General features: G+C 39.9%; 1 protein-coding gene across 1 annotated transcript in view; it reads right to left on the bottom strand.

Moving 5' to 3' along the window:
* The window catches only part of Klp3A (kinesin-like protein 3A), a 99,727-nt gene that overhangs the window by 30,052 nt on the left and 54,182 nt on the right, over nucleotides 1-15,493 (bottom strand). Inside the window, exons 15-20 of the mRNA XM_045739068.2 lie at nucleotides 13,204-13,293; nucleotides 12,508-12,639; nucleotides 8,033-8,112; nucleotides 3,683-3,797; nucleotides 2,726-2,864; nucleotides 255-391 (exon numbers count right to left, since the gene is read on the bottom strand). Coding sequence (XP_045595024.2) covers nucleotides 255-391; nucleotides 2,726-2,864; nucleotides 3,683-3,797; nucleotides 8,033-8,112; nucleotides 12,508-12,639; nucleotides 13,204-13,293 — 693 coding nt within the window. The remainder of the gene's footprint in view (nucleotides 1-254; nucleotides 392-2,725; nucleotides 2,865-3,682; nucleotides 3,798-8,032; nucleotides 8,113-12,507; nucleotides 12,640-13,203; nucleotides 13,294-15,493) is intronic.

Here is a 15,493-nt window from a genome sequence, read left to right as displayed (position 1 = left end):
GGTTAGCAAGAGGAAAAGTGTCAGGATATGAATGGCAAAATGGTGAAAAAGGCAATGCACATAGGAGGCACATCATTTGGGTAATTGGATTCTTACCTTGCATTGGTACCAGGGATCAATGCCCCCCATGACCTCCAAAAAGGAAGTCATCACTATGACCTCCAACCAGGAGGTCATCACTATGACCTCCAACCAGGAGGTCATTACTATGACCTCCTGGTTGGTGCTTTGGAACAGCATTATAAAAAAAATACCTGAATATATTTTAGGTCCATTTCCCGTGCAGACAAGGTGAGCTGGTTGTTGGTTGCTATGTCGAAAAGATAATTCATAGCACATTTTGCCTCAATCATACTCTGCATCGATTCAAATCTTTTCTTGCTGGTAAAATCTGAAACAAAAAGGCATTACATTATTGTATAAGAAATTTTATGTAATCAGGCAATTATAATAAAAGTAAATGCAATAATTCTGTTAATAATAAAAGAATTAATTAACTGTATATGAACAAGTTAACAATTGCTAAATAACTGCAATAAAATTTTTAATTGGCTGTAAAGTGCAGAATGTGCAGTACTCAAACGAGGACGGATCCATCACAGAGGCAGAATCCAGGTCTCGCAGGAGGTACGTTGCAAAACCTCCCGATCCTCCTTAGGCGAGATTCGAGAGGCAGAAAATCTCCAGGAGCCATGGAACCCAAGAGAATCTGGAACCAAACCTGGGAAGTAGCTGACCCCAAATCTTACTCATACGGGGAAGGGGGGTAGGAAAACCACTCCCTCTGCACAGAGGGCACCAAAACTTAAGCGGGATCAAAGGGATGAAAGGGGGCCTAAGCCCCTCAGGTCAACTCCCCCCCCCCCTGCCCCGGGATCCTCCAAACCAGGACCCGGGGCAGAGCTGTGCCCTCTACCCGTGAAGAAAAGGCAGAGTCCAGGGGAAAGGCAGGAAAGAAGGGAGGTCTGTTGGTAGGATCCAACAGGCTCAAATGCCTCCATTCCCAACTTGAATGGGGAAGCCCCCAAAGCCACCCAAGCCTCATCACCGAGTACACCCCGCCCCGACTCCATAACCCTCAGATGTTGCGGAGCTGGGAAAGGGGGAAAAAAACACACAAGCCGGGGAGCGCAGACTGAACCAAAGTCGAAGCAACTAATTCCAGCAAGTCCGGGTCCCTATAACCAAAACGGGACAGCCTCGAGGTATCCGAGCAGGCAGCCAACCAGCTTGTTACTGCAACCTAAACCGAGCAGGCAATGCAGATGCTGCCTGTATCCGAACCTCATTGTCTATAGAATGGGTAAATTGGAGCATGTGTAGATGTGTAGAGAACACATCTCACAAGACTCCAGGTCAAAGGTGTTGTTGACCCAACAGGCAGCATGACAGAGGCAAAACTGGTGACTGTCACCCTTGAGACAAAGACACAGAGCAATCTTCAAACTCACACGAGGTGAGCTGGAACTCAAAAGACGCATTCATAAGTACAAGCCATGAGAGGGTTTTCCAGGTCCCGTAGGCTAACTGCTACAGGAAGCCGAGGCAAGGTGCTGCAAAACCGGTTAAACCCAAAAGCTAACAAGGGATTGAGCTAAAAACACTAAAAGCCCTGCAACGTGTACAGTCACGGGGGCCTAGAGGAGGGCCATCAAAATAGCATAAGTGGACCAATACCCAAACAAGGCAGCCCCCCCCCCCTCCTCCAGGCAAAGAAACAAAAAGAAAAGAAAAACCCTGCAAAAGTACAGTCTCTCCAGAAGGAATAGGAACACTGCCGCTGCGGAGGTTGGCAAGCTGCGCAGCACCTTGCTCCCCAAGCTGCAACAATACCACTTCCTACACAAGGCCAAATAAAGGCCATAAAACCTCAATTGGCCCCAAGGGCAGGGTAAATGCCAAGCAGCAGGAACTCCTATGGAAGTGGAGTCCCGAAGACACTATAGAAGGGGAACCCCTATCATTCAGCGGTAGTACTTACAGGGCGCTTAGGGAAGGCTACCCTAAGTGCATGCAGCCCCAGTACACTGATGTTAAGAGGTTGGGCAAACGAGCTTGCGCTAGTTTTATAACTTTTCGATCGTTTGCTCACAAGTTCTTTTGGCGAGTTTGAGGCATCAATATTTCCTTATAACAAGCAGTAGTCTGTTTTGTCTCACTGACTTTGTGGGTGTTTCTCCAGTGACGGTGTACATGATTAACATTCACCAACAGTTTGAACAGTGCCACTGATCTTTGTGCTTCATTAGAAGGGGGAAGGGGGGGAGGTCAGGTTCTGGCTCGTGGTCCCCCAGTAAACCTAAAAGAACTCTGCAACTGATGGCACCTAGTAGTTTGGCACTGTATCAGTATTATAGCTTCAGGAAGCCTCAAGGGGCTCCCCCCCCCCCAGAGAAACAATTCTTGTAAGCTACAAGCCAATATATGAAGCTAATCTCCAGCTATGGTATGTCCAACAATTTGGGGTGGACGGTCGAGCAACGATCGGCGTTCAATCCCTAACTGTCCCAGTGGTTTGGCACCATTCCTTTACCCCGTACCAATCCTTATCCTGACCCCTTCCAAGTGCTATATAGTCGTAATAACTTGTCACTGTCTCCTTATAACTCCCTCCAGCTATGGTACAGAAAACAAGTGTAGAAGAAAAGAATTACAAAAAATAATTCCCACAAAACCCCAAAGCTCCTTCATGTACATCAAGTGAACAAATAAAAGCTCCACGTACCTTCATCATCATCTACAATCTTGGTTTGAAGGTCATTAATCTGCGCAGTTCGCAGTTGCAGGTCATTTTCAAGTTCAGTAATTTTCTTCTGTACATCTGTTGCCACTTCTGGACACAGGTTCCCCCTTTTTAATTGCCGCTGTTGGAAAAGATAACTTTTGTTAGCAAGTCAAGATTCACACATTTTCTAATCAAATTTAAGAACAAAATAATAAAGCACATCAGATTTTAATCCTTAAGAATGCAGTTATTATAAGATGATTCATGAGGTAATGCAATCACATGTTGATTTTAGATATTTTCTGGTTTTTGAACCATTAGGTTAATACGAATATAATCGCTATATAGATGTAGTGGAGATTACCCAGGCCCATGAAAAAACCTGCTATATCTTCACGATTGCTTATCATGCCGATGTGGTAATCATGATGTAAAATTCCATTATATGATTTGTATACCAATTACTGCATGTTCATGTGGTTTTCACAAACCTCATATGGTTGTACATACTGTATTGTGTATAAGATAAAAACTAGTGAATGAGCTATTAAGTATTAAAATGATTGTAGAAACATCAAGGGTCAATGTTGGGTATTATCTGGCACATGTTGATGTGTCAACAAACCTGGTGTTATGGCATTAACAAAACAGGCTCAGACCACTACCTTCTTATCTTCAACAGCTCACAAAACCAGAAATAATGTAGATATTTAGTTTATTTCTACATTTTCCTTACATTTTGCATCCAAATAAATAATTCTATATGATTTTTTTTTTTTTTTTTTTTTTTTTTGCGTCTTGGCAGATATGTACGTACTGAAGCATCTACAGCCGCATTCTAGGGGTTAATACCTAAATAAAGACAAGTACATCACTGCATTTATAAATATGAATGTCCATAATGAGTACAAAATCATGGGGAAAGTACAGCAGCATTTAACAAGAAACAATTCATACCTTGTGTGAACTAATCTGGTCAGAAATAGTTTTGCGGTCCTCAACAAGGCTTTCCAAAGACAGCTTTGCCTGCTTCTTGGCAGCCACCACCTCCAGCTCTCCCTCCAACCACGACCTGACACACAACACGGCTAATTAATGTCCAGTATTCTTCACACATATATATATATATGTATATATTGCATGCAATATATTTTACTTAAGCAGGCTAATAAGCAGATTATTTGCCGACCAAACTTTCAAGGGTCTATTTAATTTTCATCAGATACTTTATACAAATCAACACTATTAAGAAAAACAGTTAGCATAAGTAAAATATATATGCTATAAGTAAATTGCAATATTTATCACATGGTACCCCATTTATTACCTGTTGATTTTTAAGGCCAGGCTATGGGAGTAGACCGCTGTATCATGTTCTACTCCTATAGCCTGGCCTGTGACTAGTCTTTCAAGGCAACTGCCTGACCTGTGAAGCTGCTGGTCTTTTGAACAGGCTGAACTGGTAATCGCAGCAGAAACTTGTTCAGTTCTCTTGAAAGCTTCCACTGCTATTCCAGCTATATTTTTTAAATTTGTTGGCTGGACGTTCAAGTTATGGGACATGGTCTTCTCTCTGCTTTTGGAACCCCAACTTTCCATTTGATTTATTTTGTACTTTTGCATTTCCTACTTTCACCTTCACTTCAGTAAATTGTACTTTTCTTGTGCAGGTTTGGAACCTGCACTTCAAGTACCTTCCATGCATATATAATATTGACACACACACAGGGTGGCTGGTGGCTGAGTGGACAGTGCGCTAGACTCGTGAACCTAGGGACTGGGGTTCGATTCCCCTGCACCGTCGGAAAACAAATGGGCAGGTTCCTTCACCCTGATGCCCGTTACCTAGCAGTAAATAGGTACCCGGGAGCAAGACAGCTGCTACAGGGTGCTTCCTGGGGGGGAGGGGGAATAGTAACAGTTGATTGATTGACAGTTGAGAGGCGGGCCAAAAGAGCAGAGTTCAACCCCCACAAGCACAACTTGGTGAATACACACATGCCAGTCCTTCCTCTCGAGAGTTCATAAAGCCACTAAAATGTTGCACTAAATTGCCCGAACCTAAGCTAACCAAGGACCCACGAATAAAAACGGCACAGCATGCCCATTTTGCAAGCCGCTATGTACAATTTATAGGGACGGGGTGTGCATGTGCACACAGACACTGGTAAAACAGCACCTAAAGGTAGACAAATTTACAATTGATAAATCATGAGAAGTAGACATAATGCCACTGGAAATTTGTAATTAGGATGATAAAGTGATAATCATAAATGCCATCAGTTTCCCAGCATGCAACACATGGGCAACAGAGGAGCTGGACAACAAACGAGAGCCTTATAACGATCATGAGAGATTATAGTAAGAGTAAATCTTTATCTATGTAAAGATATATCACGACTGTTGGTACTCGCTGACTTCAACTTGAAAGCCATGAACTAGGAGGCCTACGAAGCAAGAACAGAGGACTCATAGATTGGTAGATTCAAAACCCTCACATCCTGGAGACGTTTATGTATCAAAATGTTCAACAAGCTACGAGAATGAGGGAAGGGGATGTTCCCTCAATGCTAGATTTGATATTCACCAGGAAGGAGGAGACATTTGGCATTCAGTACCACCCACCTTGAGTAAAAGTGACCATGTCCTTTTGGAAATAAAGTATGATATGCATTATAGTCTAGAAGAGAATGAGGAAAATGAAGCAGTTGAAAAACTTCATTTCAGGAGAGGACACTATGGGAAACTTGGAAAATTCTTTAAAAATCTTATTCAAAAGACTTTGTTAAGCAAGGAGGCAAATAAGTTATATATCAAATTTTGTGAAATATATGATGAAGGCACAAAAAATTTATTCCAAAACAGAGATACACAACTAGAAAACAGGATTGGTTCAATATAAACTGCAAGAGGGCTAGAGACCAAAATGATTAAAAAATGGAATCAATATAGGAAGAGGCCAAACTCAAACATACCAGAAGTATAAAGCAGTAAGAAACAACTTGCTTCTTGAAGGGTATAGGATCCCTAAGTTTTGAAGATTCTCTTTATCAACCCTATCATTTTGCTGGTAGTTGCAAGGTTTATTTTGTTGTGATCTCTAATTGTTAATCTTCAAACGTTATTACTCCAAGGTCTTTGACTTGGTCACCCCCTTTCTATCCAAGTGCATCTTACATTCTGTACTCTTTTTAAGGTTAGTGTTTTTCCTGTACCAAAGTAGTTAGAATATGTATATCATTACAAATTCATCATATATCTAAGAAAAAGCCCCCCCCCCTCAAATGTAAGCTGCAGGGTGACTTCTGGATGTATGCCATAAAAAAGCTTGGACCTGAATTCTTAACCATTCCTTAAAGTTGATTCAACACTTCAGCCAAAACTCTACACAAAATTACCATATTCTTAAATGGTAGGGATAGTAGCCAGAGGAAGGATAAAAGCTGCAGGATATGTATAAAATCATACAAAACCAAAATAATCCTCAAAATACTTTTAATGTTTGGCTACACTTCCAAATGAAGTTTACATTAATCTGAGAATACTAGGAACTCTTGGTCATGTGTACACATTGACAAAAATAATTTGATGCAATTTTATTTTATTACAACATGATTTCTGGTGTTGCATGTCATCTGTGCTGATGCTGGGGCTGTCAACTACTGTAGTAAGTTGTACCGCAAATTAAGTTTTCCAAGGCAAACCCTTGTGACTCCCTGAATCCATCTCGTTGAGATGGCTCCCAACTACTAGATCACATCAGCCGCAGAGTTCTGTTTGGCCTATTGGGGAACAAATCCCACAAGGCCAAACAGAACAAGCCCCCACCCCCTCACACAGGCAGAGAATTCAGCCAACATTGCCACCCCACCAATAAAACATTCAGAAGGTCATTTAACTAATACAGACCACTGCTGGATTCCAAGAGACTGAAGCTTCGAAACTGCCAAATGAACCCCCCAAATAATTTAAACAATGGTAGACTTTCTCAAAACTAGTGTGAGCTCATTAGCACTAACCTTCCGACCATGGGGGGTTTGAGTCTAAATTTCCAAGTCTCCTCCAGCCTTCCAAGACAATTCTAGAGCAGGTGTGAAGACCAAAAACACTAACCGATAAACGTGGAAGGAAGAGAGGAAATCGGGAAGCCATCAGGGCTCATCCAGGAAGAGGCATTTCATTGCATTCAACACTTTTTTGGGGGAAGCACCTTGTGGCTACCTGAAGCTAATTACCCATGGGAGAAGAATAAAGGATTTGCAGGGAGGAACTGTGGACCTCAATTGTGTCACCAGGTAGACTAGCTTTGAAGCAATAACAAGTCACACTTCCAAGGTGATATGTTCACAAGTTGGGCGAGGTCAGGTCGTGTCAAGAAACCTTACCCTGTGCTAAGCTGATAATTGCAGATGGTTACTGGTGTCTTTCCATCATACAAGTCACTGTCCAAGTGTGATAGTAAGATAGCCAGGGCTTAGCTTCTGTTTCCCTCTTAAATACTCGAGCAGTTGTATATTGAGCATATAGAGGATGCTCACTCTACAATGATGACTGCTCTGTAGGCCAGATAATACGCAGGCCTGTCCAGGCCAGCAGGGGCCTTGACCCCTTGCCATGCCCCCTTCTCTAACCAACTTGCTCCTAACTTACTTCCTTAGACCTAACTTAGGTCTAACAACCTAAGATCTTGGCGAGTATGATTGTAAGGTGATGCATTTTGAGTTCCTAAATTATGTTGTGAAATTCTAGGGGCCATCTGCCACATGGCTCTCAATTTCTTGTGTGGTGACCGAGTCTTAATTAGTGTTGATATGGGAAAGGCATGGGAGTATAGTTATCCATCCATATTCTTTCATCATGGACATGTATAATAAATTAATAATTTCCAAGTCATTTTTAATTATCTTTAATCCAATTTCCCCAAGATCTTGAATTAATTTCTAAACTATGCAAAATGAAAACGAGAGTGATGTAGAGTGAAACTCTGAAGATTACTTAGTCAAGACTCAGACTTTTGCCACTGCTTGACAGCAATTTTTCAAGTGATGCATTAGCTAGCACAGGTCAGAAAAACCTTGAAGTGAAACAACAAAAATTCAAACTACAAAAAATTGTATGAAAATATAAAACTACCCAAATAATTATGTTTCCCAGCACTAAAATTGCAACAGATTGTTAGAAAGACGAATTTCAATACTGTACAAAACCTAAATTTTGTTAACGGTATATAACATTTATGCATAATTACTTGATACAGGTCATGTTTATTTACAAATACTCAATAAATAATGTAACTTCAGCTCTCACCTGACACGGTTCCCAGTACCAGCAATGTCTCGTGATGCAGCCCTTTTCTCAGCACCAGCCTTCTGAAGTGCCACTGCATCCTGGAAATAAACCATTTATATATACAATCACCATAAAATTAACTTTGCATCTTAAACCAATAATGGTTCAACTGCAGGCAATGAAGGCATCGCCATTACTTTCATACTTTTATATTTCCCCATATATACCAGCATCTCTCAAATAATACTGTACTGGAATTATGAACATTTCCTAACATACAAATCCTCCAGCTCGTGAAACAGTATCATGTAATATTCTTCCACACACACAATTATGTTCCCTTCTCTATAAACTGTACAGAAAAAATGCAAACAAACTCATTTTCAGCAATTACCGGTGACTATCTCAGCTCACGAGGAACAATGGAGGTAGATATAGGAGAGATGAAGACACTGACAGAGGGAACCTGGAGACAGAACCAGGGAGGACTAACAGCTTTGAACAGACACCAGGGCTGAAGTAAAGCAATGCAAGAAAATTAACTGATGCAAAGCAGTGAAAGGAAAGACAAAAATGCAAAGGATGCAACAAAAGATACAATGAAAAATTTAAAAAGTAAATAAAAATAATGGAGAATGTGACAACACAATGGGGATCAAGGACAAGCAAGGACTTGTGCAGGAGTAGCTGAAGGGTTGGAGGCAAGGCAGGCAACAAAGGTGACAATGATGCTGTCAGAACAAAGTAGGCAGTGAACAGAACCAAATTAAAAAATTTAGGGAGAAAGATTATAAACAACCTAACAGAATTAGAGGCAGCCACATGGCAAGACAGAAGAAACTAGGATATGAAGCAAAAAGAATCCTTGATAAAGTGCAGAAGAGTTGGGTAACAAGCAGGATAGTGTGTGTTCAACACGGGAATTTCCAGCTGGGGCTTGGGAACGCTGGCAAACTCTGCAGGACTTTCATACCTTAGGTACTACGGTAAATTCAACCGGAAAGTCTGTGGGAGTTTCATATCCTATCTCACACCTCAAAACCCAGTCATACTCTACAATACTAATTAATTTTATTAAGGTCTCAATATTTAATTATACTTTCTTTATATTTAATTATGTTACAATAATTTGTAGCACTATGGATACTGGGATTTTTTGGGTGTTTCAATGGCAGGGAAAATTAGTGGTTTTTATCTTGGCTAATTAGGCCACTGGGGTTTCATTGTGTTTATGTTTTTTCTATATTACTCCAAATTGAAATAACAATCACTATGATGCACTTTTTAATGTTTTGCAATACACATTATGGGATCAAGTAACGTGTTTAATTCCAACAACACTTGGATGTCCCTAGAGAGTTTATGTTTTTCAAGGAGCGTGCATTGATATATATATATATATCTCTCTGTGTGTATGTGTGTGTACTCACCTAATTGTGCTTGCGGGGGTTGAGCTCTGGCTCTTTGATCCCGCCTCTCAACCGTCAATCAACTGATGTACAGATTCCTGAGCCTACTGGGCTCTGTCATATCTACATTTTAAACTGTGTATGGAGAAGTGGTGTGTGTGTTTATGTTCTTCAGATTATTCAGATTTGTACAAACTTTGGTATCATCAGATCAGTGTCATTCCTAATTAGTTTTAATAATCAAACATCTAGTCTACCAGGTAATTAACCATTCATCTAAGCACATTAACTAAGATCATTTCATCGGTGGTGTGTGTTATCAACCAGGGCTGATTTTAGGTGTAGCGTAACATTTGTAACTCCAGTGGGAACACGGGGCTCACATCTGCCTCCAAGTCTCTAGTATACAGATGCCATCTTTGAAAAAAGAATAATGGGCTCCCTAGTGGCCTCAGTACTCACAAAAAAAGAGTCATGGATAGTGCATGCAGCAGCAGCAGCTCACAACACTGCCATGCAGTTCATGCCCACAGCATCACTTAACCCTTGAACTGCGCAACACATCAATAGCTGTGGTGAGTAACTGATGCAGAATTATGCAGCACAGCTATTTAAGTGTTGGAGTACCACGCAAGATTTAAACAGCCTATGGGTTAGAGGAGGATCCATAGTCTGCCCAGGAGCCATAATAAACAGACGCCATCTTTAAAAAATTCAGCTAGGCCCCAATTTTGTTGGAGGTCTCAGTTACCCGGCAGCCACCATGGCGAGTGCATGCCCCAATGCCCCATAATGCTCATCGCACAACACCATGCAATCACTGACTGATGATGAAATTAATAATGAATGAATTATTTTCTGATGGTAAGGTAAATCCTATTGATGACTGATATCCTAAAGACTATACACAGGATTCCATTGGGAGTCAAAGTGAAAAATGAGATACAGCCTGCTCCCAGGGGGAGGCCTACTCGCTCAGCACTGCCTCTTCTGCCTCCTCGCCCACTCTCTACACCAATTCGCTCCCGACCACACAGTTCTTGTGATTATTTGCAGTATGACAATATTTTTGGTGACGAGTCAGAGGAAAGTGACTCTGGTTTCAGTGACGTTGAATCAGAAAACACCTGTTGCTAGTGCCAGTGGAATGGGTGCTGTTACCAAGAGATGTTTTGTCGCATCAGCGTCTCGTCCAGTCAAGCGCCACTGCATGGAGACATGTCTCAGTTCACGCCCGTACTGTTCATACACGGGCTTCAGCTCCTGGTCCACGATGTGCAACAATTCCTCGCCGTGGTGCCATTGTAGCATCTTGCAAAACACCAGCTGTACTTGCGTGGAGTGATGGTGAAAATTTTGTTTCATTAATTCCAGCTTTTAACAATAAAGATGTTGGGATTACAGACCTTTTCCCTGATACTGGTGAGAACATGTGTGAAATGAACTTTTTTACTGCATATTTTGATGAGCCGCTCATGTAACATCTTGCTCAGGAAACGAACATCAATGCAGTTCATCTCATTGAACACGAGTTAACAGATTTTCACGAATACAGTGTTGGAAAAACACTGATCTAGGTGAAATGTATGCATTTCCTGCACTATGTCTGTTGATGAGACATTGTGTAAAACACGTCATCTCAGATTATTGGAGCAAATACCAATGTGTCCCAATACCTATGTTCGGAAAATATATGACTCGAGACAGGTTTCAGATACTGTACTTCTCGGGTGTCTTCATTTGGCAGGTAATGAAGACTGGACAGAAGATGATGCACTTTGGAGAGTGAGGCACGTTCTCAATGAACTGATTGGAAAGTTCAGAGATGTCTACATTCTAGATTTCTAGATTCTCTAGAATCCCTTGTTCTTTTCAACGGACGTGTTGCCTTCAACCAGTATATTCCCTCCAAATGGCACAGATTTGGATTGAAATTCTTTGTTCTTTTTGACTGTGAAACAGGAATTGTTTTACACATGATTCTGTACTCTGCTAGCAATGTAGACATTCCCGGTAATGACCAACGTGGTTTCTCAGGTAGTGTGGTGAAGACACTGCTTGCACCATGGCTGAATAAAGGCCACATTTTATACACATAACTATTATACAAGTCCCTTGCTAACTAGGTTCTTGCTTGAAAATAGAACTGGAGTGTGTGGCACAGTAAAGGCAAGAAGGGAAATGCCAGTGTTTGACAATAATATTGAAGTTCATGACTGCCAGCTAAGAAAAACTTATTAAATGCTCTCAGGGCAGTGAGAAATTTTGCACAAGATTGAGATTTAGTCAACTAAATGCTGGTAATGACAATCCATTCCATTTAGAGTGCAGTGGGAAATTTTACACAAGATTGAGATATTAGTTAACTAAATGCTGGTAATGACATTCCCAAAGCATGGGAGACAGCCACAGCCACGGTTTGGTGTTTCTGAGTCGTGTAATGGGACCTCGTGTTCTTTTAGAAAATGAACATGTGAAAAATTAATCATATTCAGGATTCAGTGATCATGTTTATGATAAAAAACATCTTGGCTAGAATTAGCAATGTGCATAGTACAGCTGGCAAATTTTGGTTTGTTGGGTTCCCTCGCCAACTGTGGAGCCTGTGTGACTATGCTCTTCATGGATCAACGGTTACTTTATTATCACTCGCCAGAACAGCTTGTGAGAGTTTGCAATGATGCATAACATTTTACATGTTTCATTATAAATTACACAAATTACACACTTCTGCATAACTGAAGAAAAAATAAGTGAACCTATTTGAAACTATTACCGCCTGCCTAGCCTGGGCAAACTCCCCGAGTAATTTCTCAAATCGATGACGCCATTAGGAGATTTTCTCTCCATCACGGCAAAAAAACAAAATGTTCTTATGTTTTCTCCATGATCAGTGAACACATTTTAGCAATACTAAAACGATAAAAGTTATTTTTTTCTTTCATGCACACCATGAAGTTGTCACATGAAGCAGGTGTGCAGTGCAGGGGTTAATAATTTTAATAATAAAACTTTGCACAGCTTATTCTTTACCCCCTTATTTATTAATAAAAACTACAACCAAGAAAACTTTAAATTCCTTACCTTTAGTCTCTTGTTAATAGCAATAGCCTCCTCCATTTTGCGTTTCAGAACATTCTGCTGTTTGGAGTGAAGACGTTCCATTTTCACAATCTGATATTCTTTACGACGGTCTGCTTCCTTCAGCTTGGCAACCTGAGATGAAAAGATTTTCACAAATGATTTTCTGTACATTTAGTAATATTCACAAAGCATTTTCAATAAGTAAAATATTGACTTTTACTTTAAGAATCATTATTTGATAATATTGATAGTCAACTTCAGATTCTAAGTAATAGTACTAGACATTCACCAATTCTACAAAGTAATAATTTAATCTCCACCCAGCAAATGTAAGAATATTTCAGAAAGGAATTAGACAGGCTCCTGCTGGAAGTGCCAAATATGTTGATTATGGCAGTTGCTAGCAACAACTTATCAAAAGACAACACAGGAAACTTGGTGGCTAAAACAAATACTGTAGCAAACATGTAACAGAAATGACAGATTCATTGGTTGTAAACAACAAAGGGGTTAAACATTCAGCTTAAAAAACAAAGTTAGCTAAACCCGTTATCCTTCAGACAGCCGAGGTTATAAAATAGTCTGGAATGGGTTCTAGCAAGTAGTTTTAATCCTTTTGCTCTCTTTTAAAATACTCATTTATCTTAACAATCAAACTGATCTTTGGAGAACCTGCAGTGATTTAATATAGCATACCTCTCTGTCCTTCTGTGCTTTCCATACTCTGAACTTCTCACTGTCTTCCTTCATCTGCCGAATCAGCTTAACTCTGTTAGCTTTCATGGCCTGCAATATAAAACACATTAAATGCATATGCAATCTTACAAAATAATCAGCATTAACATGTTGATGTAAACAAACCGACTTTCAGGTTTGTGCCTTGCTAATGTTCAATATGCTGCAATAAACAATTTTGTAATTTAGGAATTTTCCTAATAAAACATTTGGCAAAGAATTATTATGTGTAAAAAAAAAAAAAAAAAAACTGAAAGTATAAATTTAATTAACTAAAACAAATTTGTCCATATTACACAGAGTGCTTGTGTGAATAGTACCTAATATTTATTTACAAATATAGAATTCCAGTTGTCAGCACTTGGAGCAAAGTGCATGAGCAAGTTGTCGATTTCTCTTTCAGAATCCTGTGCTTGTGTTAATATCAGTTATATTGTCAGGGTTTTTGAATATGGTTCATAAAGAAGCTGTTCAGATCTTTAACTTTCATGTTGCTTATTGGAGGGTGCTAAACATAACCTCGTACTATACTGTTCTTTAAGGATGTATGAACCTTCACTTGTAAGTATAGGTCCAATACTGGTGGAGGTTTATGATTTTGCATGACAAAAGATATTTTGTATTTTTCTCTATCTCTTGCATAACTTTCTGTACCAATTTCATTTATTCAGTCTGGGATGATTGCTTCAGCTTCTGTTCCAGTTCTTCAATCTCCCAGTTTATGTTACTGTACCTTTTCTTTGTTCTTCTGTTGTGTCATCTGCATTCTCTTTCTAGGGTGGTTGTCTTTCTGACCTCCCACAAAAGAACATGTGTCAAGCAGACTTTGTATACTTCAGTAGTCAATTCTTATATTCATTGCGTGGGAGTTTTTTGTTATTCATGACGGTTTCCAATTGGATACGTTTATTTCTCCTCAGGCCAATCCTCTTATTGATCAAAGTTAATTTATAAAATTACACTTTTTGTTCAATACTTTTGGACACATTATAAGTACCAATGTTAGTTTTAACTTCAATTAGTCTGATCTGAGTATGTAGTACAATATCTTAGATTGTAATGTCCTTGATTATTTCTTCAGTATTTGTGAAAAGCAAATCAAGAGTATTTTTACTCCTAGTTGTTATCTCAGCGAGCCTGAGATTGGTTATTTTCAGGTTGATTTCTTACTCTAATGTTATTGTTTGATATTGGGTAGATGGGTAGATTGGTGTTTTCAAGGAAGATAATATTGTACACTGGGTTTGGTAGATTATCAAGGCAAATCTCTGTTTTGTGTATCTGCTCTAATTCCTCAACTGCTGCATCTGGCAGTTTGTATATTAGAATAATAATCATGTTTTTTTCCTCTACTTTGATTCCAAGTACTGCACCTCAACTACCCCCTCTGGAGAGCCATGTGCATACAAGTTTCATACCTTTAACATACAGACCTACTCCTCCAGATGATGTATTTACTGTATCCTGTCACAACATACACAGTATTAATAACTTGGGATCCAGATTCCACTACCTATGTGTACTCTCTTATGCGATTCTGAAAATGCCTCAAATATTGCATTCAACTACTAAGAAGCCAGTTATGAACCTATTTCTCAATGTTAACTTTAGGCCTTGTATGTTTGTATATATATATATAAAGGATTTTCCATATTTTGTTAATTCTGGTAGATTTTGAGTTCTCTTGCCTCTCCATCAAGGTCGTGTTGTTATTTTGGCAATGATTCATCCAATTTTAGTACTGGTGTTGTGGAGTGTGATGGTTTGTGTGGTATTGAGGGAGTGTAGTGCACATCATATACACATGTACAACATCATGTACATGTGTACATCATGATGATCATGATCAAGTTCAACCTTATACATTTCTCTATCTCCATCACTTATGGGCTACAGGAGCCATTTAAGAACTAATACCATGGTGAAGCCATAAGTGCCTTCAACACCCATCACTGTAAACAGTTCTTTCAAATATTCAGTTATTTATGATTTATAAAAATTTCTGGTCTTCCCATCAAGACATCCCAGCAGCTGTTTCTGGTGGTGGTGGTGGTGGAGGCGCGATCGTCACTAAGCGGGCAGCTGTAGTAAACCGAGGCAGGTCGGACCGCGTGACCAGGAACCACGCGCTCGGTCGACCCGAACGTGTACCAACAAATATCGGAAGTCGACGACACCATTGGATGTAGAGTCGCATTTTTCGATGAAATTTACATCGTAACTCGAAATTATCATAAGTAGGGGCAATCGT

The sequence above is a fragment of the Procambarus clarkii genome, chromosome 36, assembly GCF_040958095.1.
Source record: "Procambarus clarkii isolate CNS0578487 chromosome 36, FALCON_Pclarkii_2.0, whole genome shotgun sequence".
NCBI classification, from domain to species: Eukaryota; Metazoa; Arthropoda; class Malacostraca; order Decapoda; family Cambaridae; genus Procambarus; species Procambarus clarkii.
Note: the sequence above shows the minus strand (reverse complement) of the source record. Positions and strands in the feature narration are given on the sequence as shown.